General features: G+C 44.4%; 1 protein-coding gene across 1 annotated transcript; it reads right to left on the bottom strand.

Annotated features, from left to right (window-relative positions):
• Positions 1-5: 5 nt before the first annotated feature.
• kmt2d (lysine (K)-specific methyltransferase 2D) lies at positions 6-21323 on the bottom strand (the record flags this gene model as incomplete). The annotated part of the gene is given in 43 exon segments (XM_079673610.1): positions 6-599; positions 718-950; positions 1057-1123; positions 1213-1294; positions 1772-1895; positions 2290-4208; positions 4329-4416; positions 4419-4452; positions 4716-4895; positions 4984-5736; positions 5738-5971; positions 5974-6588; positions 6705-6755; positions 7504-7577; positions 7708-7946; positions 8110-8179; positions 8338-8496; positions 8604-8681; positions 8768-8848; positions 8950-9085; positions 9176-9297; positions 9432-9554; positions 9652-9822; positions 9915-10085; positions 10193-10234; positions 10373-10482; positions 10737-10901; positions 11576-11757; positions 11847-11951; positions 12067-12180; positions 12269-12382; positions 12475-13241; positions 13384-13503; positions 13778-14070; positions 14164-14342; positions 14497-14611; positions 14747-14918; positions 15522-15684; positions 15787-15896; positions 16065-16267; positions 16386-16497; positions 16725-16807; positions 19155-21323. Coding segments are annotated over 42 exon segments (9513 nt in total), but the record flags the coding sequence as incomplete, so codon positions are not given.
• Positions 21324-21971: the final 648 nt, after the last annotated feature.

The raw sequence follows: 21971 nt of genomic DNA, 5'->3' as shown, positions 1-21971 counted from the left end.
ATACTCTGCTGATTGGCCTGGTTGACTAGCATTCCCTGTTGAGGGTTTGCTTGCTGTTGGGCCATAAGTGGGTTCCCATCATGCCGGGCGGTGGCTGGGGGACTAAGCCAGGCGGTTGATTTGGGTGTGGCATCGGTTTGCTGCCCCATCATCCCCTGTTGTTGCTGCTGTTGCTGCTGGAGCTTTGCCATTTGCATCCTATGTTGAAGCTGCCTTTCTTGGAGAAGCCTGGGGTCTGCACCTTGAATTCCAGGCCCCTGTGGGAAGAATCCTGTTGGAGCACCAGGTGGACCAGGGGCCCTGGCAACGCTGGCTCCCATGGCTGCAGGAAGCTGGGGTTGGGCTCCACCAACAAAAGGCTGCCCCTGAGGCATCCTGACAGGCATTCCACCTTGGGGCATCACACCAGGGTGTTGGCCCATTACTGGTGTTCCCTGTTGGCCAATCATCATCTGGCCAGGCATCTTGGGAAACATGTGAGGAGGGGCCGCCTGTGCAGAATGACCTGGGGTAAGAATACCTGAGCTTTGTTGATGCTGCTGCTGCTTGCTTCTGTACTCTGCAATGAGATTGGTGTGCTCCTTCTGCTGCTTGCGTACCTGGAACAATTAGGAACATATATCATTTTGCAAATCTAGATGCCATGTGCCGTTTCTGTGGACACCTTTTTATACTTATACATAAACTGTTAATGTAGTTAACATAAAATCTACACACCTGGTCAAGCTGTTTTTGAATTTTGCTCTGCTCTTCTGTTACCAACTTTAGTTTCTCTGCATCTGCCTCAGCAAACTCCCTGCCAGCTTTCTTAGCAGTGCGTTGCTTAGCACACAGTGCTTTGCGTGATTTGCGGTGAACTCCAATTTGTTCCTCCAAGAATTTTAACTGCATTTGGAGTAACTGCTGGGTGTGCAGAAGCCATTCTTCATATTGGTGCTGTTCTGCATCATCTGTAACAGAAAGATTCAGTTAAGACAACCACAAAAGAGGAAACAGCAATATAACCGTTTTCAAATGATTAAATGTGTTTTCATCGGCAGTAAGGGTAGAACGTACTGATGATTCCTTGCACAAACTGAGGCGGGTTGGGTCTCGACACTGTAGGATCACTTGTTTCTCCCTCCTAAAAACAAACAAACATTTATTAATTAAGCTACATAAGAGTGAAAATAAAAGTTAATCAATACATTTTTGACAAGCCTGACAGCATACCTTTGGAGGTACAAGTGTAGGCTGATTTGGATCTGTGCCGGGGGCCGAGGACAGCCTCTGAGCAAGCAGAGACACTTGTTGCCTGAAGAGGAATCAAAACATAAAACATACAACTATAACTGCAACATACCAAACAATTGTCTGGGATGGAAAGTTGTTTCCAAATCATTGATCAAAAACGTTAAAATAATCAAGATGTTTTCATCACCATGAGTGTTTTGTTATTTTGAATAAGATAGGACAGTTCAACTTTGATACTGCTACATACCTATTCACTCTCTTTTAAAATTAGGAGTGGAGAACAGTTTGAAGATAAAAACAACATGCTTTATCTGCAACTCTTCTAGAGGGATAGTCACTCGCACAACACATCCTACTCTAACTAGCAATGTTTAAATATTGAAGGTTTCTTTTATTTCTTTTACACATTTCTGTCTTTTTCATTTAAATGTTTCTGTTTTTATTCAAAATCTACTTAAAATTGTTTATTCAAATCAAACAGAATCAAACGGAAGGCCCCCCAAAAATCTACCGAACAAATGAAAGTAAAAAGAAATACCTGTTAATGCCAGGGGGAACAGCCATTGGATCCTGTGCCAACACTCTCTTGATACCCTTAAGGGCCACCATCTTTGCCTTGGCAATTGGATCCATGATGTCATCGGTTGCAAATTTGTCCAAATCTGCAATGAAATAGGAAAAAGGTCTGATGATACAGTGACATGGATGGAAGATATTTTATCCAAGAAATAATTCAGATGAACAATGTTAATGTGATTGTAGCCCTTTTATGCCAATAAGAATGATGAAATGATCGCATAGTAAGTACATCTAGCCAGTACATATTTTAGAAACAAATTAGAAAATGTAAAAACAAAATGCTAAATTAAAAAAAACATTGTTCAATGTCTGCGCAATTAAAAAAAAAATGTATGGGAGGGAAGACCCTGCAGTTCATTTCGGTATCTTATTGGTAAAAATGTTGGTGACATTCTTGTCAAAAATCATGTATGTAAATATAACGTGAACTATTATTAAGGTCCATTGCTGCATTATGTCATAAGGCTTTGAGCTTACCTTTATCTGGGAAGAAGTTGTTGGCCAGAGGCAGTTTAACCCCAGGCTGCGGCTGCGGTTGATGACCGACACCCGGATGGATCCCCGGCTGCCCCATCCTCACCATGGCTTGCTGCTGGGCCATGTTCATGGGAGGGGCCATTCCAGTTCCCATAAGTCTTTGCTGCTGCTGCTGCTGCAGCTGCTGCTGCTGCTGCTGCTGCTGTTGTTGCTGCATCATGTGCGGGGCACGGGGTACCATCCCTGGCTGAGCCATCATTCCCTGTGGTGGTGGACGATGGTGGTGTGGCAGCATTATCTGGCCCGGAGTCTGAGGGTGCGGCTGTTGTTGACTTGAGATGCCAGGAAAATGAGGCGCCATGCCTCCCTGGTGGAGGGAGCTGAGATGCTGCTGCTGCTGCTGCTGCTGTTGTTGTTGTTGTTGTTGTTGTTGTTGTTGCTGCTGCTGCTGTTGTTGTTGTTGTTGTTGTTGTTGTTGCTGCTGCTGCTGCTGCTGCTGTTGCTTCTGTAGTTCTTTCTTCTCATGCTCCAGCAGATCCTGTATAAGAAGGGGCAGCTCACCATCTAAAGAGCTCTCTACCTTTGCCAAATCTACAGCAGGGGAGTGCTGTCCACCTACATCAGGCAGACCCAGTGGATCATCATTCATATTTGAATGTGAAGCCGCTGAAGGAAAAGGCAATCCACCAGCTTGTCCCGGGAGGGGGTACTGAAGTCCCCCTAACCGAACAGAACTGAGTGAAGCTGACTGGTTATCTGGTTGTGCAGACTTGGAAGATGGCGTGGTCCCACCAAGAAGCATTGACACAGCCTCTCCAAATTCATCTTTTACCACAGTGTGTCCTGGATGCGTCTGAGTCATACCTCTGTCCTCTATTTTGACCTTGGAGATATCACATATGTCTGCAGAGGGTGGCAGTTGAGGAGCAGACCCTCTTGCAGTGCCAGCAACTGTTGTGAGACACTTCTGCCCTGGCTCCAACTTGGCTTTTACTTCCACTTTAACATGTGCAGATCCAGAGGAAGATGCAGGTGCTTCACTCTCTGCTTCCACTAACCGGAGCTGGTCTGAGAAGACATCTTTCGGGTCTCCTTGGTCCAGTTCAGGGTCAGCGTAAGCCAGCAGGTCAAACTCGTCACTGTTAAGTAGGTCGTCTAAATGTGGATCATTGGTCTCCAGGTTGTCCAAGTTGCCCAAGTCATCATCTCCCTTGTCAGGGTCCAAGTCCAGAGCCATATCATCCTCATCATCCACACCTCCATCCCCTGGGGCATCCCCAAGGCCTTCAAGGTCAGGTTCTGGCAGCTCCTCATTACTCACTGCTGTTGCAGGCTGGGAGTGTGTGACCAGGCTTGGTTGTTGGAGATGATGCTGCTCAGTGCTAGGAATGCTTGTATTGGAAGTAGCTGCCTGGTGTTGCAGGTGGGGATGCTGTGTTATTGGGCCTGTTGACTGAGGCATTAAAGCTGGAAGTCCACCCTGCTGTAACCTAAGATGCGAGTTGCTGCCCCCGTCAGTTTGAATGCCACCAGCTTGACCCATTGGATGTTGCTGAACAAAAGATGCTGCCATCTCTTGCTGAGGGACAAAGTGCCGTTGTCTCGGCTGGGGTACACGGGGCATAAACTGAGGTCGTAGGGGTAGTCTTTGTGAGTTGTGTCTCAATTCAATGAACTGTGGTGGAGGCCCTTGACCCATTGACTGCATGGTCTCTCCTCCATGTCCTGGCATCATGGCGTGAGGGTTACCCATGCCTTCCATACCCTGCATGTTGACAGCAGGGTTGAGATTGTGTCTTATGCCCATGGCCTCCATGCCGGGCTGGGGGAACCTCCTTGGGCCTTGAGCCTGGCCCTGCCACTGAGGAGGGAACGGTTGACGAACAAACATGCCCTGTGGTCTCGGGGGCCCTGGTTGCCTAAATGACAGAAACACACAGAAGAGAAAATATGTTTTAACATTTCTTGATTTTTTTTTTTTACAAAGTGAAAACATTGTGATTCGGCATATTGTAAATCTACATGGGTGACGTGGTTACCTTAGTGCATTAGGGTCCATGATGGCAGGGGTTCCTGTGGGTGGAGGGCGAATGACCCCCATGCCTCCAGTCATAGGCATCTTGTTGTCATAGAAGCCTGAGCAGTAGCAGCGGCAACACGATCCTAAAGGAAGTAATGATGGCAAAAAGAGGCAGATGTAACATTCCTTTTGTTTGTTTATAGAACACTTTTATCCAAACCTCATTAGAATATGCTGCCCACTCTCACACATTAATGGATGCGAGCTACAATGCAAGGCACTCATCTGACCATCTTTCACTAACATCAGAGAGGTCAAAGTACATCCTGGGCTATGAAGTGGTGCAATTCAAATGAGTCACATTCAAAGGTATCTGAAGTCTACAGCATATTCGTAAGGTGCATACCTGTGGATAAGGTGGCGGTGCTCTGTGGGCCTTGTCTTGTTGAAAGGCTCCCATCTCTCCTCCAGGCCAGCCAGGGGATCCACTGCCAGCAGCAGCAGCCGCTGCAGCAGCCTCCTTCTCTTGTCTGATGGTGTTTCTCTGCAGTTTTTGTCTGATTAAGAATTCCCGTAGTCTGAGTCGCTGAAAAAAATAAAAACATAACAAGAATTGATTAGAAAAACACCTGAAAAGTGCAGAGCGTGATTGTTAAGGGCTAATATGTTCATACCTGTCGGTGCTTCTCTAGCTCAGAGGGGCTGAGGCCAACTAAGGCAGGGTCCTGAACTGCTGAAATGTCAGGCATTTCTGGAGTGCTTGGCAGAGCAGGCTGCTGATGTGCATCTGGAGGGCGGACAGCCATCAGATCTTGAGATCCGGAGAGATTTGGCCCCCTGGAGCCAAAGCCGTCTGTCTGTAGAGTTTGTGGCTGTTGTTGCTGAAGCTGACCCTGTAACATCTGACTCTGCTGTTGGGTCATTTGGAAGCCTCCCGTGCTGGGGCTGCGACTGAAAGTAAGAGGTGCTGACGGTTTACCAGAGAGAGGGTCCCCTATGGAACTGTTGGTGGGATGTGGTGGAGGTGGCTGGTGAGGATTGGGTGAGCCTTTGTAACTTGCTGTTCCCTCTGGGGCAACAGAAGGGGGGCGAGGGGGTTTGTGGAGAGTAGCAAAAGGGTCTCTAGATTGTGGCCTTGAAGGTGGCTGAGAACAAGGGTCCGGGGATTGGAAACGAGGCGTAGCAGGAGAATGGACAGAGTAAGCATCATTGGAGAGGCCCCCGGGAGTGTGGGGAGACTGAGAGCTGCCCTGTGAATTTGGGCTGGAGGGCACTCGAGGGCACATTTCCTGTTGAGCAACAGGATGTCTCTGGGGCCCGAGAGGACAATTGTCGGCTGACTGCGGCCTGGGAGTCAGTGGTGACTGGGCGTGGGGGTCTGAGAAAGAGTGAGAAGGAGACTGCCTGTAGCCTTCAGAGGGGTGTCCCTGGAGATGCTCCAGGATGCACCTCCCCTTGGTGCATTCGTGGAGTCATAGGTGCCTTGAACAAACCATCCCCCGAGTCCAGCATCCCAGCAGGAGAGCCAGTGGATAGATCAGGCCTCCCAGCAGAGGAGCGTGGAGAGGGGGCACTCATATCAGCCCTGTACTGCCCTGCAGGGGAGGAAGCCACTGCAGAGGGCGACGGGGATGAACCATATTCAGGCCGGCCCATCCCCCCCTTTGCTGGTTTCTGAAAGGGTCTCCGTAATGGGTGTTGTGGGGTGGTGAGAATATTGGCGACTCCCCAAGCCCTGAACATCTCGAATGAGGACTCTCTGGATGTCCGAGTGACTCCTGGGAGCCTTGCTGTGATTGTGGTAGATGACCCTGTTGCTGCTGCAGCTGTGATCTGAAGTAGGGGTCAACCTGCTGAGCCCGTCTGGGGGTTCCAGGAGTTCCTGGTTGCATGTCAAAGGGGCCAAGACTGGCTGGCCGTCCCTGAGGAGGACCCTGTGGGCCGGAAGCGGAATAACCTGAGGAAGAGGCCTGTAAAGGGCTGGGGGGGAACGGTGTGGTTGGGTGAGAGTGAGAATGAGGTGACTGAGGAGGAAGCTTGGCCAAGGGATCTGTCCGGATTTCAGCCGAACCCGGAGTCCTAAGAGGCCCGTCTGAGAAAAAGACAGAGGAGGATCCTGAATCTGGAGGGAAGGGAAATGGACTCTCTGCTGAGCTGGGCTGGGAAGAGATGGATGTAGATCCTGAAGGTGGAGGGATCTGGAGGTGCAAACTGGGCCGTTCCGTCTTCACACGCACTCCCTCCGTCTTGATAGGCCTGCACACCTGACTCTCCGCCTGCTGTGGGAAGAGGAGAGTACAGAGGAAGCATGAATGATATGCACCACCACTGAAGGAAAGGTATCAAACCATGCATCTGCTTTGAAAAAGAACAAGGATTCTTCAGCTTTAGTCACCTTCTGCGCCTTGTTGATCCTCTGAGCTGCTCGGTTATCTTTGGCCTTTTGCTGCAAAAAGTCATGAGATTGTTTCAATATTATGAATATCATTTTAACGTGTGCATAACAAAAACATGCATTATTATAAATCAGCATGTAAAAATGGGCCATGTTAAGTTATAGTGCAGTATTGTCATCCTGAGCAGAGAATGAAGTTGTATTTTGCTGTTAGCAAAGTTAGCTACTTGTCAAAGAGTCAGCCATGTTGAGAGCCGTGATCAATACACCTTTAAATGCGGATATCCTGTACTTACATGTCAATATTACTGATACTAATACTGTTACTTGTTAGACGCTTTTATCCAAAGCGACCTACATACTCAATACTGTGGACAATCCCCACAGGAGCAATTTGGGGTGAAGTGTCTCAGGGACACAACGACATGCTGACTGCAGAGGGGTTTGAACCTGTGACCCCCTGATCCAAACGCACTACCCACTGCACCACACGCCTCCCTACGGGTGATCTTACTAAATGTAGTAATACCCAGCAGAAATGTAAACATTTGAGTTACAGTTTCGTTTATTTCTGTATTTGGTCATTTTTCACTCAAGGCTTTATGTATAGAAGGTGAAGGTACAATAAGCCATTAGGGACAATTCAAACAGAATAACAAGAACTCAAGTTCTATGATAACCATTTGGGAAAATGCACAACACTAGAACCGCAGGAAACAATTGTTGATTTGATATAGAGATAAAACATTTGTTTACTATATTATATATTTAACTAAAAAGCAATCAAAACAGAACTCACCAGATATGGAACCTTGTCAGCAGCTGACACCTTCCTCCAGACCTTCATGATTTGTTTACAGCGATTAGCCCAGTCTGTGACAGGAGAAATATTTAACAGCTGCCCAATATATAACGGAGATATAAAACTTACTTTGAAAAAAGCACAAGGTCTGTTTTGTCCTCTTATAGACTGTGTATATATTATTATTTCGTCCTCTCTTACCTGGGTAGTCCTGTCTGAGAGTGGGAAAGTTGGTATTGGCATAAAGCACCGGGGAAATGGTTGAGAGTTCTCCCAGCTCCTCGTCTTTCTCCCACCGCTGGAGGCTGCGCTGGTTGTAGGACAGCCCATCACTTTCTCCCTCAGTGGGGGTGGGTGGGGAGGAAGGGGTTACTGGGGTAGAGGGATTGGCCCAGGCGCTTTCCTCACTTCCATCTGGACTGAACAATCCTCCTCGCTCCCTGCACACCATATGATAAGTTATTGTCTTGTAAATGAAAAGGTTCTCGTGTGTTAACTACACTGTCAAAAAAGGAAGTGTGTGTATAAATTCAAACCGATCTACAGCAACCGTTACAAATTGTTGTAAAATGAAATGCTTAGGAAAAGCAGTATTGGTCTTACCGCATATCGAAGAACGGTGACTGAGAGAGGCCAGGAAAACCATCCATCATTCCAGCGGAGGGCAGGGACCCTGTTAGAGATGGCGCACGCTCAAATTCATCTCAAGCCACGATTCACATTCATTTTGTAAATAATCCTCCTCACACAATCAAACAACAGATATGGTTTTATACTGTCTGTGTATCTGTTCATTCATAAGACTGGCTGATGACATGTCCTTGTACACACCTGAGAGGAGAGCTCTCTGCGGCAAAGCGCTACGATTGAGTTCTCCCTTACTGCCCTCCAAGATGGGCTTCATGCCCCCCAGAGAGGAGCCGTCTGACGATCCCAGAACCTTCCTGAAGAACTGCTCAGAGTCCTGACTTTCCACCCCTAACGGAAGACCTGTCACACACGGACACCAGCATGTAAGGTAGGATGCTACATCAGGTATTCTCCCCACTGGTTGATGTTGCATACTGTTAGACCAAAGAAACGTCAGGTGGGAATACCTTCACTCTTTTCTGCATCAGAGTCATGAGGATCAGTTGACGCCTGTTCTTTCAGTGATGAAGACGGTGCAGAAACTCCTAAACAAAAAATGTATCATTTTTAAACCAACCTGCAATTACAACACTAAGACTAAACCAGCAGCAGCAAACAAACAGAAACGTACCTGCACCTCCTCCCTGAGCCTGGGGGCCATCACCCCCCTCTTGCTTGATAAGAAAATATTCTTTCACCACACGATCTTCATCTAGTAAAAGAAACACAAAGGTCACAAAAGGTGCTCATGGCATCCACACCCACAAATGATTTGCCGTGTTCAGGTGTCAGAGGTCAAGTTAGTGTTCTCACTCTCTGGGGCAGAAGTTCTGACCCCTGACGGTGCTGGTAATGAAGGTCGGACCAGGCATGCGCCCGGCCTCTGCCCTGGAGGTGTCATCACAGCTTTCTTACCCAAGTCTATAAGTGTCTTCCCAAAGAAAGCCTCCTGAGAAATGTACAAACATTTCAAAATTATCTCACTGGATAAAAGAAGTTTAAAAACAGTTTAAAACACTGGGCATAGAGAGAGTTAAACCTGGAGATAAGATGGAAACATGTCCTCAAGTTTGCTCTTCTTCCGTCCCCGTCGCTTCTTGGCCTGTTCCTCGCCCTCCACTGGTTTAGGATCCATGATGTTATCTGTGTCAGGGTGAGGTCCTGCACATATAATTATGCAATTCAGTTTCACAATTTAACTGAATTTACAAAAAAAAAAACATCAATGGGTTTTCTGAATACATAAGTGTTTATTTTTGCATTGGATGTAATTCAATTCTAAAGTTGTCACCAACCCTCGTCAATGGTTCTCTCTATTGGCTGTCCATCTAATGTAGTCTCTCCAGCAAGCTGGGCGAAAAACTCTTTCTTCATCCGTGTGTGACACTTCCTTTGTCGCACCATGAAGCCTCCAATTCCTGTTACAAAATACAGATAATGATTTGTTCATATATTGTGGGTACTCAAGACATTTGGAGACGTTTGAAGTCTTTTGGCAAATTCTTGATAGCTTACCAGGCCTGTAAGGTTTCCGCTTTCTTTTTTTGCTGTCCTCAGTCTCCTCTGCTCCTCCTTTGACACCATCGCAGTCGGCCATGCCATCAGGGCCTACGTCTGCACCTCCTTCTCTGTCAGGGCTACCAGGGTTCTCCATTTTGGATTCACATTCCATGGGCTCCCCACATCCTTAACAAACAAGATAACAAATTGAGTCTGACATTGAAAAGGAGCAGAACCCAACAAACATTTGAATACACCATTGAACTAAGTGTGCGAACCTTCGTCACCCTCCCTCAGATCCATCCCATCAGAGCCTCCTTCACAGCACAGAGCGCCGAGACGTGAGCGGCGCTGCCGTCTCTTGTGCAGAGGAGACATGGAGATGCTGCGAAGCAGGGACATGCCCGACTCTGTCAGCCACACACCCTCCAACCGGTAGAACTGGGGTTCTGTAAAGGGACATTTGTAAATATGAGTGAGTAACAGAAAACAAACAAAAGACGACCATAGGAAATGTGCTTGGGATTATAAACCTTAGTAAGCATAATCCACTAACCTGGCTCTTTGATCTTTATTGAAGCCATAATTGCTGACTCTACTACAGCGAGCAAAGGCAAAAAGCAGGTAGAGAAAAAAAAGATTCATGTCATCAGTAAACAAGAAAATATCCTATGAGGGTTTTTCAAAGCAAATTCTTCCAATCTTAGTTTCTAAATAGTGTCGTTGTGGAACTTACCCGCGGGTTTTGGAACATATACGCTGCAGGATGTGCATGCAAAGCCTTCATCAGAAGCTTGTTCCACCTCATCCTCTGTGTACAAACTCTCACAGACAGCATGGAGCCATCTGCACAGGCACACAGAAACACGTTGATGCACAAACTTTCCTTAACAAATCACACCCCGAATCAAAGATGTAACGGAATAATTCATGATATGAAAAATACATAAATAATCCATTCCCCGCTCGTCTTCATTAGTGGCGGTCTCATGAATACTGTGTGTGTGTGTGTGTGTGTGTGTGTGTGTGTGTGTGTGTGTGTGTGTGTGTGTGTGTGTGTGTGTGTGTGTGTGTGTGTGGTTCTCATGAGCAGCACCCACCGATCACAGTACTGACACTGCAGCAGCAGCTCCTCCTCCATGAAGTTCTCTCTGCAAACTGGACAAGTGACGAGGCTGGCACAGGGGCCACAGTGTGTGTAGTTGTTCTGCCACTCACAGTGGAAACCTGGGGTGTTTGAACCACACTGGACGCAGCACACACACCTGCACAAAAGTAGTGAAGCACTATGTGTTGAATATAAAGCTCATATGCAAGATTGAAGACAGAAAACAAGTAGAGGAACTATTTTGAGTGTTGCAATATTGTTTCAGTTGCTACAGAAGCAAGAGGCATAGGGATGGGCCTCTGAATTGCTAATGCAGGCTGAGGCATGAGTGTTTTACATAATATGCAAATGAACATGTATTCATTTCCATTTGGCCCTATTCAAAGCTACCATGCTGAATGAAACAGTGTGCTCTTATGCTGCATTTATACTGCATGATACTGAACTAGTCTTTTTTTTTTTTCAAGAGTTGCTGACAGTACACTTGGACCTTTTTTTGGTACTGCCTTGGTCTAGGTCAAAAAGCGAGCTAAGCTGATACCAGGAGACGTTTAAACAGTGCAGACCGCTGATTGGTCAAACGTCTCCAGTCACAGTCCTGCAACTTGTATTAGCCACCGTCAATAGTGACTGCAGTGTTTTAATTCACTAGACCGAGATGTCAGCATGCAAACTGACGTACAATTGACGTAGTGCAAATGTTCCCGATTGGTTTCATGATGGACAGGTGGCAGAAGAAATCAAATTTAAATAAAAAGTACTGGTTCTTAAAATTAGTTGAATAGAGCCGAACTATGCGGTTGACATTTTGTCAGTTAACGTTACTCTTACCATTTGCACTTCCAACCACCCTTGGGGACATTGTGCAGGGGCGGGTCCAAGCAGTAGGTGTGATAGCTGACATCACAGTCGTCACACAGCAGCAGACGAGAGGGATCCGAAGCCTTTCCACACATCTCACACACAATACATTCCAGACAGCGCCAGCCCTTACGGAGCATCGTCTTGGTGATCTACAGGAAATATCAGGTTTAATCCTTTTACTCTTATAAATACTGTGAAAAAAATACACATTAAAAACAAAGGAAAATGTTGTGCTTACTTTGCTGTTCACACAGTAAGGATGGTAACACTGGGCACACTGAGCACAAGCCAACAACTGCCCCTCTGAACCCTTTCCAAAACTGCCGCACACAACACACATATCCTAGAAAGAAAGGAAAACATAACAAAGAGGAAACAATGACTATTTGCGGTGCATTTGAAAGTGGAAATTGTAGTTATGCCTGGGGGTAATTAAAAAGATGACATAAGAGCTGTACCTGGAGCAGGACAAATTTATCAGTGTTTGAGAAAAGAACCACTGTGTTCTGCATGGTGTCGTCTTCCTCCTCGTCTTCCTCTTTACTCACTCCAGTGTCTGTGGTCATGCTTAGCTGTGAACAAGGGGAGAAACCGTTAAAGATCAAAATATCAATAACAAAAGTATGAAAAGAGTGATTATGACCACCTCATAAAGCTCACCAAGAAAGCGTCGATGCAGGAAGCCATGGCTTTGAGGCGGGACCTCCCACCCCGCCCCCTCCCTCCACCGCCTCCTCGGGGTCTGCGCTTCCCAGGAAAACTATTGCTTCGCCCCTACAAGCAGAGTTAAACCAATTAAATGTCAAGTCCTACAAACAACTTAAATTTAAAACCATCATCAGCTGTTTGAGTAAAGAAAGACCAACCTGTTTGACCCGCGAGCGGCCGGGGGACCCTCTGCGTTTCACCTTCTCTCTGTCGCCTCTGAGGGGCTCGAAGGGAAGCGAGTCATCGGTCTCAGACAGCAGGTTATCTGCGTGCGAGTGGCCGAGCTCCATGGAGAGCTGAGGGTCTTGTTCTCCTGGAGAGCCCAGAAAGCCGCTGCTGCTCTCGTCTCCATGGCTCAGGTAAGACAGGTCGTCCGGCTCCCGCTTTATGTCCTCAATAAGTCCATCTCCTTTCATTTGCTCATCATACTCGTCATCATCATCCTCTTCCTCAGAGTGAGGTAGTAACCTCCGCTCCATTTCCATACACGACAGGGCCTCTTGTGTGTCTCCTGATATAGAAAGAGGAGAAGGAGACTGAGGGTCCGGGCATGGACTTCTTTCTTGCCGATTATCCATAGGCGAGTGCTCCGTTTTGTCCACAGAGGCAGGAGAGGATGGTAACTTTGGTGGATCCTTACTGGATGGTGGTGGGACGTGCGTGACTTTGGAGCCATTTTTGAATGGCTCTGATGGTACTTCTTGTTCCACTGATGGAGTGGTTTCTTGCTTATCCTCCTTCTCCACCTCCATGTTTTCAGGACCCTGCTCTGACACCGGTGATGGTTCTTCTTTCGGGTTGTCAGACTGCGTCTCTGCTGGAGGGGCCTGGGCGGGGGCGTCTTTAGTCCCACGGCTGACTGCCTCTGTTACCCTCTCTTCATCAGCAGGTAGACAAGAGGCCCTCTGTTCTTTTGTTGCACAATCTACAATTAAGATTAAGGAATGCGTGGTCACTAGTGTAAACATTTACAAATATATCATTAGTTACGGCACACCATAATACAGATAATAAACTACTGCTTTGTGTTCATATTAAAAAATGTCTACAGTGTGTTACAAGTTTACCTGTGGCCTCAGTCTGAACAGCGGCAGCCTCAGAAGGCGATTCTTCTGTTGCTCCTTGCAGCTCGTCCTGCTTCAACTTCTCCCCAACGGCTGGTGTCTCAACAACTGCGGACTCCACCCCTGAAGCCAAAAGTAGTTAACATTAGAAGCACATCTCAGCCTGTCATTTCAAATCATTTAATTAGCTTACGTTTTAGCGACAGCAATTTACAATAAGTGCATTCCACCATGTGGATACAACCAAAACATTGGAAGAATCAAGAACATCGATCATATACAAATAATCTGAACTGTTTTAAGTGCTGCAGTTGGAAAGAATAAGAGAGAGAAAATGTATTTCTTATTTACCAAGGTGCACAAACAAGATGCATTAATGTGCATGATGCAGACTTACCCAGGACCATGGGAGTCTCTTTATCAGTCGTGGCCTCGTCCTGAACCTTCTCCGATGCACCTTTCTGCCCTGGTGCCAGCTCTGATGAGTCTGTGTGCTCTTCTGTCACCATGTCTGCATCTGTTTGGATTGTCGCCTCCACCAAATCCACAGTCTCCTCAGACGCCTCTCTGGTTTGTATCTCTGCTGTGTGTGATTTAGTGACAGGCTGCAGCTGACCCTCCTTGCAAAGCCGGCAAATGCACTTTGCTTCTGGAAGCTCCCCCGGTGAAGAACATTCACTGTGCACCGATCTAGGACAATTAAGAGATCAGGAGAAATATTGTATGACAAGGAGCGATAAGCCAGCATAAATGAACACTATTTTGCTTCTGCATCAAACTAACCTGTGGCATGTGCTGCAGCTCTGCAGAGTGACAGATGTGTTGGCAGCTTTGCTGCACACGCCACACACAGAGCTGCGGTGCCGCTGGCAGCCCTCACACACGGCGTAGTTTTCAAACCACTGGGCCGAACCTGGCAGCCCCAGTCCATGGACACCACACTCCGTACACACACGACACCTCTGAGAAAAATCAGACAAAAAAGGTGTAAATTGTAAACCGAGTAGTCAAAGAAGCCCAAAATATCCTGATTTAAAAAAGGGGTTTCTTTGGTTAGGTACATTTTGGAAGTATAGGAACGTATTTGTACCAAGATGAAAGACAAATGTGACTTACTCTGCATTTCCATGGGTCAGAGGGAAGAGAATCCATGGCTGGCTGGAGGCAGAAGGTGTGGTAGCCCTTGTCACAGGCATCGCATACCAACATTTTGGAGTCTTCACCTGGTTGCCTAAAATAAATGAATAATAAAGACATTCATCTTTAAAAAAAAGAATTAAAAAAGAGCTAAAAAAAAACAACAAAAAAAACAGGATGAAATATAATAAAAAACATTCAGGCACTATCTAAGAATTGTTTTTGTTACCTGCACGTCTGGCAAACTTTACACTCTGGGCACTGCCATCCTGCCCGCTGGATAGGCGTGGCACCGATCTCTAGACAGGCCGCATGATAATGTAGGCCACATCCCGTACAGAACAGCAAGTCTGTGAGCTCCCCTGCTGAGTCACACACTGCACACCAAGACTCCTCACCTGCTGTAAAGAAAATAATTAAAATACATATGAACACAAAAATCACAAGATAGTAAGCCAGTAGCCACTTTTGAATAGATGCCTGGTGTTTTGTTTCACAAAGCAGGTATTGTTTCTATAAGCCTGAAAATATTCAACATTCAAGAGATGACATGTCCCAAAGTCCGCTTTTTTCAACTTTCAGCATATGCAGGCAGTCGACACTTGATTTACACAAAAGCATTCAAATGTAGAGTTCACAGACAAGAAACCAAATTCAGAATAAAACTGCCAATAGAAATGTAACCACAATTATTTTTTCGCCGTACCATTGAATCAGTTATATCGATTCAATAAAAGAATATACAATAATAATTTCCTTTCAGTTTTTGATTCAATAATTAATCTGTTGTATTTTAGCAGAAATATAAATCAGCAGACAAGCTGAACAGAGTATAGCTATTATTGCAAGTAATTTAGCTCTTGCTAAATTCAACAATGTTAGTGTATATATTTCCCCTTATTTTCTCATATAGTACAACACTATACTACGCCTAGTATAAGCCTGGCTGTGAGCAAGCACGAAGGAGACATCACAATTTGGACAAGGATGTCTGGTTCTCTTACCCAACTCCTCCGCCTTGTCTATGTGCTCTGGACAGAGGAGGACCAGCTGCTTCATGGACTGGAAGGATCCACTGGCCGCCGAGCAGGGGAAGTGGTAGAACCGCGAGCAGCCCTCAGCATGGCATCGAGTGGTTGCACCCAGCCTTTTGCAGTATTCGCAAAGCTTAAACAAACCAATGGAAACAAAGATTTATTAAGGAAACCTGTTCATTCCTATATTCTCTCCTGATATTATATAATCAAAACCAATGGACAGTGAACTTACCCGCTGTGTCCCTGAGATAACGGCCTTATCCACATTCTCCAGCTCCTCATCCTCCACCTGTTTCACCCCCTCCGACCACGCAGCACACCAGTGATGAACCAAACAGCCCCCTGTTTAATATAAAGCACAGCGTCAGCGACATCTCTAACATTATTTCTCCAATTCTACACCTGTGTGCTGCATTTCTAGACGATGTAACCTATAATATGCTTGATTCCTGAAAGTTATTTGTTATTGTACATAAACAAAATATAATAAAATAATGTTTTGTTTTCAACCTGAGTCGTCAAAGAACGATGCCAGACAGGGGGAGTCGGAAAATCCAATGGAAGACAGGTCATCATTTCCGGGCTGTGGCAGTAGGGAAGCTGATGGCTTGAGGGTCGGCCGTTCAGAAGACGGCCCAAAGTGTCTCAGCTCCCGCTGGCCGTGCAGGCTCCGCTCCACACAGTTACAGAGCGCACAGGCTCGGACGCTAACACTGTACAGTAAAAAAAAAATACCATCAGAGATTCCATTTTTGGTTTTGCCAACAATGAGCAGCTTGTTGACATATAGACTATCGACTTAAATATTTTTGATAGGAATTGATAACTTACTCAGGTGTGCTGGACGGGGCTGAGGTAGCACCAGACAGGTCCTCGGCAGCAGGAAGGGCTTTGGACTCCTCCTCAGAGGAGACAAGCTTCTTCGTAGGGGTATTATCATCAGCTAGGGAATGAAAAAGAAAGGGAATAATTGAATTTGACTAACCCCAATTTGATTTGCCTGCTATTAGCTCATCTAATAAATGATTTGTACAAATTCAAATATATTTTGTTCTCAGCCCTGTGCCTTTCTCTTTAAGTCCAAAGGCACATTTTTTATCTTCCTGCAGAAAAGTGTACATTAATAGTGGATGATGTTTTGGAAATGGTGACATTTGAATAACGCATTACCTGTTGGTTCAGATTCATTTTCATCGCAGTTTGTTTTCTGCTCGTCCATCCCCCGTATTGATGTTGACCTCCTTGACAGAGATCTGCAATTCAAAAACAGAAGTAAAATCAACTTGTTAATGTTTATTAGAAATTAATTAATTTAACTCAAATGTTCCTTTATCTCATAACTGGCTATGCAAGACATGAGTGTACCATCACTGACCAATGAATGTAGAGAAAATATCTATGTTAGAAGCATTACTAAAAAGGCATATGATTGGGAGTTTCTCCCACATGAAGTAAACAACCAAGTGGAACTACTTAGAAATATAAAATGTCCTTTTCATTAGCCAATTTCATATGTCTATCATCATGAAAATACATTCCTAAAATGCATTTTTCTTTTCCAAAACATAGTATACAGTAGCCTCACTAACAATCCAAAACCACTTTTCTCAAACAGATTTAGAACAAACAATGCAACCGATGAAACATGGCTGTTGGGTGCTCACTTTAGATTATTTCCTTGTGTTAATCTGACTAACGCTAGCACTAATGCAGCCGAGCTTCCTCTGAAACTCATGAAAATAGCGCGAGTGTTACAGGACCGAGATCGTTCGGAAACCGCTTAAACAATTCAAGTTAACATTTACCAGGCAATGCATAATCCAAATCGGTGAAACGGCAGCGTGAAAAAGCACACAATGATAAAACTAAAATGGTGTTTTCCCCAAATAAAACAACCATAAATCGGGATACACAAAGAAAACACAACTTCCGTATGGAGAACTTCCTGTTGCAGCGGAGCTTCTTTCGTGCAAAACATTTATCGGTCGCTTCATGGTTCCGCTGTGAGATTCACGACATTATCAAATAATACTGTCAAATAAACTATGCAAGACTTGGCTGTATCACCATTTAATTTTACTCACATAATTAGTAATATACAGTCATGTTATTGAACGTGTAAACGCCACTAACAGACGACAATTAAACATGAGCAGATCAGCTTCCATTGGAATGGTGTGTTTTACTCATAGTAGGCCTATATCACAGAATGGCCAATATGAGTTTATATAGCTTTAAATCTCATGTCACAAAAGAATATAGATGAAGACAAAACCATCAGTGATGCCATGCTGTATGTCCTGATGAAATGGGCTCACATGACAATATATGTGACGGTTGCTTAGAAATATAAATCTAGCTGAAAATATTGCAGTTTTGTTATTTAAAAACAACAAGAAACTGTGCCACCATACTTGTGAAATCATCCCGTGAGCCAACACACACTTTGTGACATGTTTCCTTTTCATTATCACAGAAGCAGCAGCAAGGAGATCCCAACCGAGGACCCATAGAACAGATTATTTATTTTTCAGAAGTTCAGAATGCATTTATTTATTACACCAAATCGATTACAGTGCATCTTTGTCATAATCATTTAGTAGTTTTTTTTGGATGCATGTCCAGCCAAAACTCCCCAGGTAATATGCAACATACTGACCCTTTGCACTACACACACACCATGTCTGGATCTACATGTAAACGCTTTTTGTCATATGGCAAAATAAGCCGTGAACGCCATGATGCAAACCCAGCTGATGGACAAATTAATTTCTCTATGAAGCATTAACGTTACATCTTCGTAACAAACGCATTCAGTGGCAGCAATACTGGAAACGCACTCTCTTCTTGACAACAAACTAACGTCAAAACCAAGTCTTACAAAAACCTTGTGCTACATCACGTATAATAAGCATAGTGAAACGGCTTTGTCTCTAAAATGAAGTTGGCACTGATCAGAGAAAAAGGGATGACATGATGGCCAAGTTACCGTCTTAACACCATGCTAGCTAAGTTAACGTTAAAAGTGTTCACGCTACAAATTAACTTTAATGTATGTGTTGTTGTTTTCTAATGTCAGTCAAAGCAGCAGCTATTTATTTTTCAGCACCTCGACAGAAGCTAATAAGATTGTACAGTTGAATAACTGCAAAGCTAAGCACTATTCCTCAATGTAAACACCGACTTCAAAGGGTTGGTTCCGTCCAGCAAATAGCCGTGTCCGTGTCACCGGCGAGAGGTTGAAACGGAAAAGCCAACATCTACCAATGGTGACGTAGCAACAAAGTGTCCCAAAGAGGCAAAACTACGAGAAATACACCCTATCTTATACACACGCTAATGAACTTCTAAAATGTTAACCGGCTACTCTTGTTATCATACCTTGGGCACAGCCAGCCTAAAACATATTTCAACGTAAAGTTAGCACCCAGGTAACATAGCTAGTTCTCCAGCAAGTAGACCCCTCCATTTGGTTGAAGCTAACAGCTAAGTGTTACCGAAGCAGAGCTAACATTACCCGGTCTAAGGTCAGGGTTGATATGTCTTTAGGTATGTCTGTTGCAAGAAGTTGAAGGAGGCCATAATAAAAAACAAGCTCACCTCACAAAAACAATATCGTCTCCTCATACATCAGCAAAATCCAAACAGCCACACAGCTTCCCAAAACGCTGATGGTCGCTTCATTTTATGTACCGGACTAACGCTGCGGCTAGCCGGCTGGAGGGAGAGTGGGGGAAGTGCACCTCGGCGGAAGGCAGGCAGTGCAGCTAGCTCCTTAACTAGATGGATAATGCTATGGTTAGCTTGGTATCCAGCACATCGAACTTTGTGTAGAGTGGTCGTATACTGCCGGGGAACTATAAAACAACGCCACAAGTCTTTAACCAGTCCATTCATAGGCTCCACAGCATCAATCTGTGAATCCAGAAACTAATCAGATATCTCGCTCCTGCTGGGGGATTTAGCTTGAATGCTAACAGGAGCTAGCTTCTGCTCTGTTCTGGAATCTCGCTCGCGAGGTCGTTAAAGCTACTAATTTACTAGTTTACACAAAATAGTGCATGCTAAAACTACAGTGCAAAACTTTGTTGAGACTAAAGACAATATTGTTTACTGTTAGTTGTTGTACACTGCAAACATGTATCTGCCTAAATGTGCAGCTCAACTTTGTATTTGTAGTAGCCTACTCATGTATGGGACACTAGCATCGCTTCACTTTGCTGAACTGCGTTGCTTCTGCACATTGCTGCTCCGCCGAGTGCTAGCAGAGCTAGCTAATAACAACTACGTCAACAAATTATTCATGCAAAAGAACGATAAAAACATTTGTATGTATCACTAGATAACAGTAAATCGTGTTACAGCTCTAGTGTAGTTATGGATTATTTGTGCCAATATGATATTTAGCATACAACATACGGGTCTAATCTCGAAAGCTCCCACCACTCAAATATGGTGGATATATGATATCAACTCATTAGATTTTCAGATCCAGGGAAGCCATTTTTCATCAGATTGTTATAGTTGTAGAACCGAAGCCCCTCTGATATGCCGACGGACAAATGCATCTGTTTTGAAAATCAGGACCGATATTAATGACTTCTAATAGGATCATAATTCTTAGTGCAAATTCATTTTGTAATTAACATAAACAATGTGTACTGTGCACTTCATCGTGGTTGCTAATTACTTATTCTGCGTATGTTACTTTATTCTCCTACTGTTACCATACTGTTACATACAATATATTGCGCATTTTGCTGGAGCAAAATGATTTATAGATTACTTTAAACTATAGGGATGTGAAATAAACCATGACCTAGTTTTCAGCAGATTCACTGATAATATTGAGCAAAAAGAACTGTTTCTGTATCCCGTGCGACTGGGGGCAACATTGTTTTGTCCATATACATGTATGGTATACATTTTTGGCCTATGAAGTACATACGAATGAACCCCCCCCCCCCAAAACAACACTCAACACTGTACAGCTTTTATCAACCCTTAGTCTTCAACTAAGATAAGAAGCAATCATAAAGTATACTGAGGGTAAACATTATAAAGATCCTATGGCGGTGGGGATGAGAGGTTGGCCTACTCTGTCATTCTGTTGCCTTATCACTGTGAGAAACCCCTTGTGGCATGGGGGCCTCAGGAAGGATGGGTTCAAGAACGCTCAATTTCTAAATGTTTAAGGTTTTAGGTAAACCAAGGGACTGCGTGACTTTGCAAGCAGCAACTTTCAATGGTTCTGCAGATTAGGGCCAAATCAAAAGCAGGCTTCAATCAAAACCTTTGAACAGCACAGTCTAAAATTACATTTAATTAAGTTTTCAGAAATCCTCTTATTTTTCTGCTTCTTAAATCACAACACCAACCTCCCCATGTCATATTTTCATGGTCCGTGAACAAAAAGCATGAAGCAGTACATCAAGGAAAACTTGAATGACATTGGAATGATATTGTGAACAAATACACCTGGGGCACCTGCTGCAGCGTGGGTGATCTGCAGCTGACCCTGCACTGTGAAAAATCTTTCAAACAAGAATTATTTCAACCGGATGAATGCAGTTGGTTTTCTAAAGCATGCGGCTAAATAAAGAATTGTCTTCCAAATGTGACCAGAATCCAAGACTTAAGAAATGCTGATTCACACCCACACATTCTAGTTAGGAGCCTAACATTGTTACAGATTGTTCTGGAAGATAGCCATTACTAATGATACTATAAGACATTGTTTTTTAAAAGGCTGTCCTTCCATCCTTTAGTTTTTGAAGAATAAATGTGGTTTCATATTGACTTTGATTTTCTCCCCCTCTTTAAAAAAAAGAATTGTTCTTTGGATTAGTCAGTGAGTAACTTGTCACTATGATTAAAGTCATTCAAGGTCAAGGTTTCTTAGATTATATTATTATTATTATTATCACAAATGGAGTTACTCTTTATTGTTCATGATAGAAAACAAGCCTACCCCGATTTCAGCAGAACATTTGATAATGTTTGGGAATATCTTCTGTGGCACTCAATAGGTGTTTTTAATTCACAACACATTTATAACAAATCTCCACTGATGCAGCCTTCTCTTTCATTTTTAAATGAATATTGTCATACACACAGAATTATATTTAGATCAGAAAATATGTTCTTCTCATTGTCTGAATGTGGGGTGTGCAGGTTTTAATTTAGAAAATAGGTTATTATTGGTCACCCTGACAGGATTACTTAACTCCCTATTCAGCTTTGGCAAAATTGGATTAGATTTTGGGGGGCTGAGACTGTTTGGAAGACAGTGACTGATTGGCTGATGGATGTAAATAGAGGGTGGTATTAGGACATCAGCTGATCCTATTGGCCGGTCAGTGGAGCTGGTGCTTTCCCATCTGCCTCCTGTAACTCAAGGATAATCCCCTCCAGTAC

The sequence above is a fragment of the Notothenia rossii genome (assembly GCF_949606895.1).
Source record: "Notothenia rossii genome assembly, chromosome: 4".
Lineage (NCBI taxonomy): Eukaryota > Metazoa > Chordata > Actinopteri > Perciformes > Nototheniidae > Notothenia > Notothenia rossii.
Note: the sequence above shows the minus strand (reverse complement) of the source record. Positions and strands in the feature narration are given on the sequence as shown.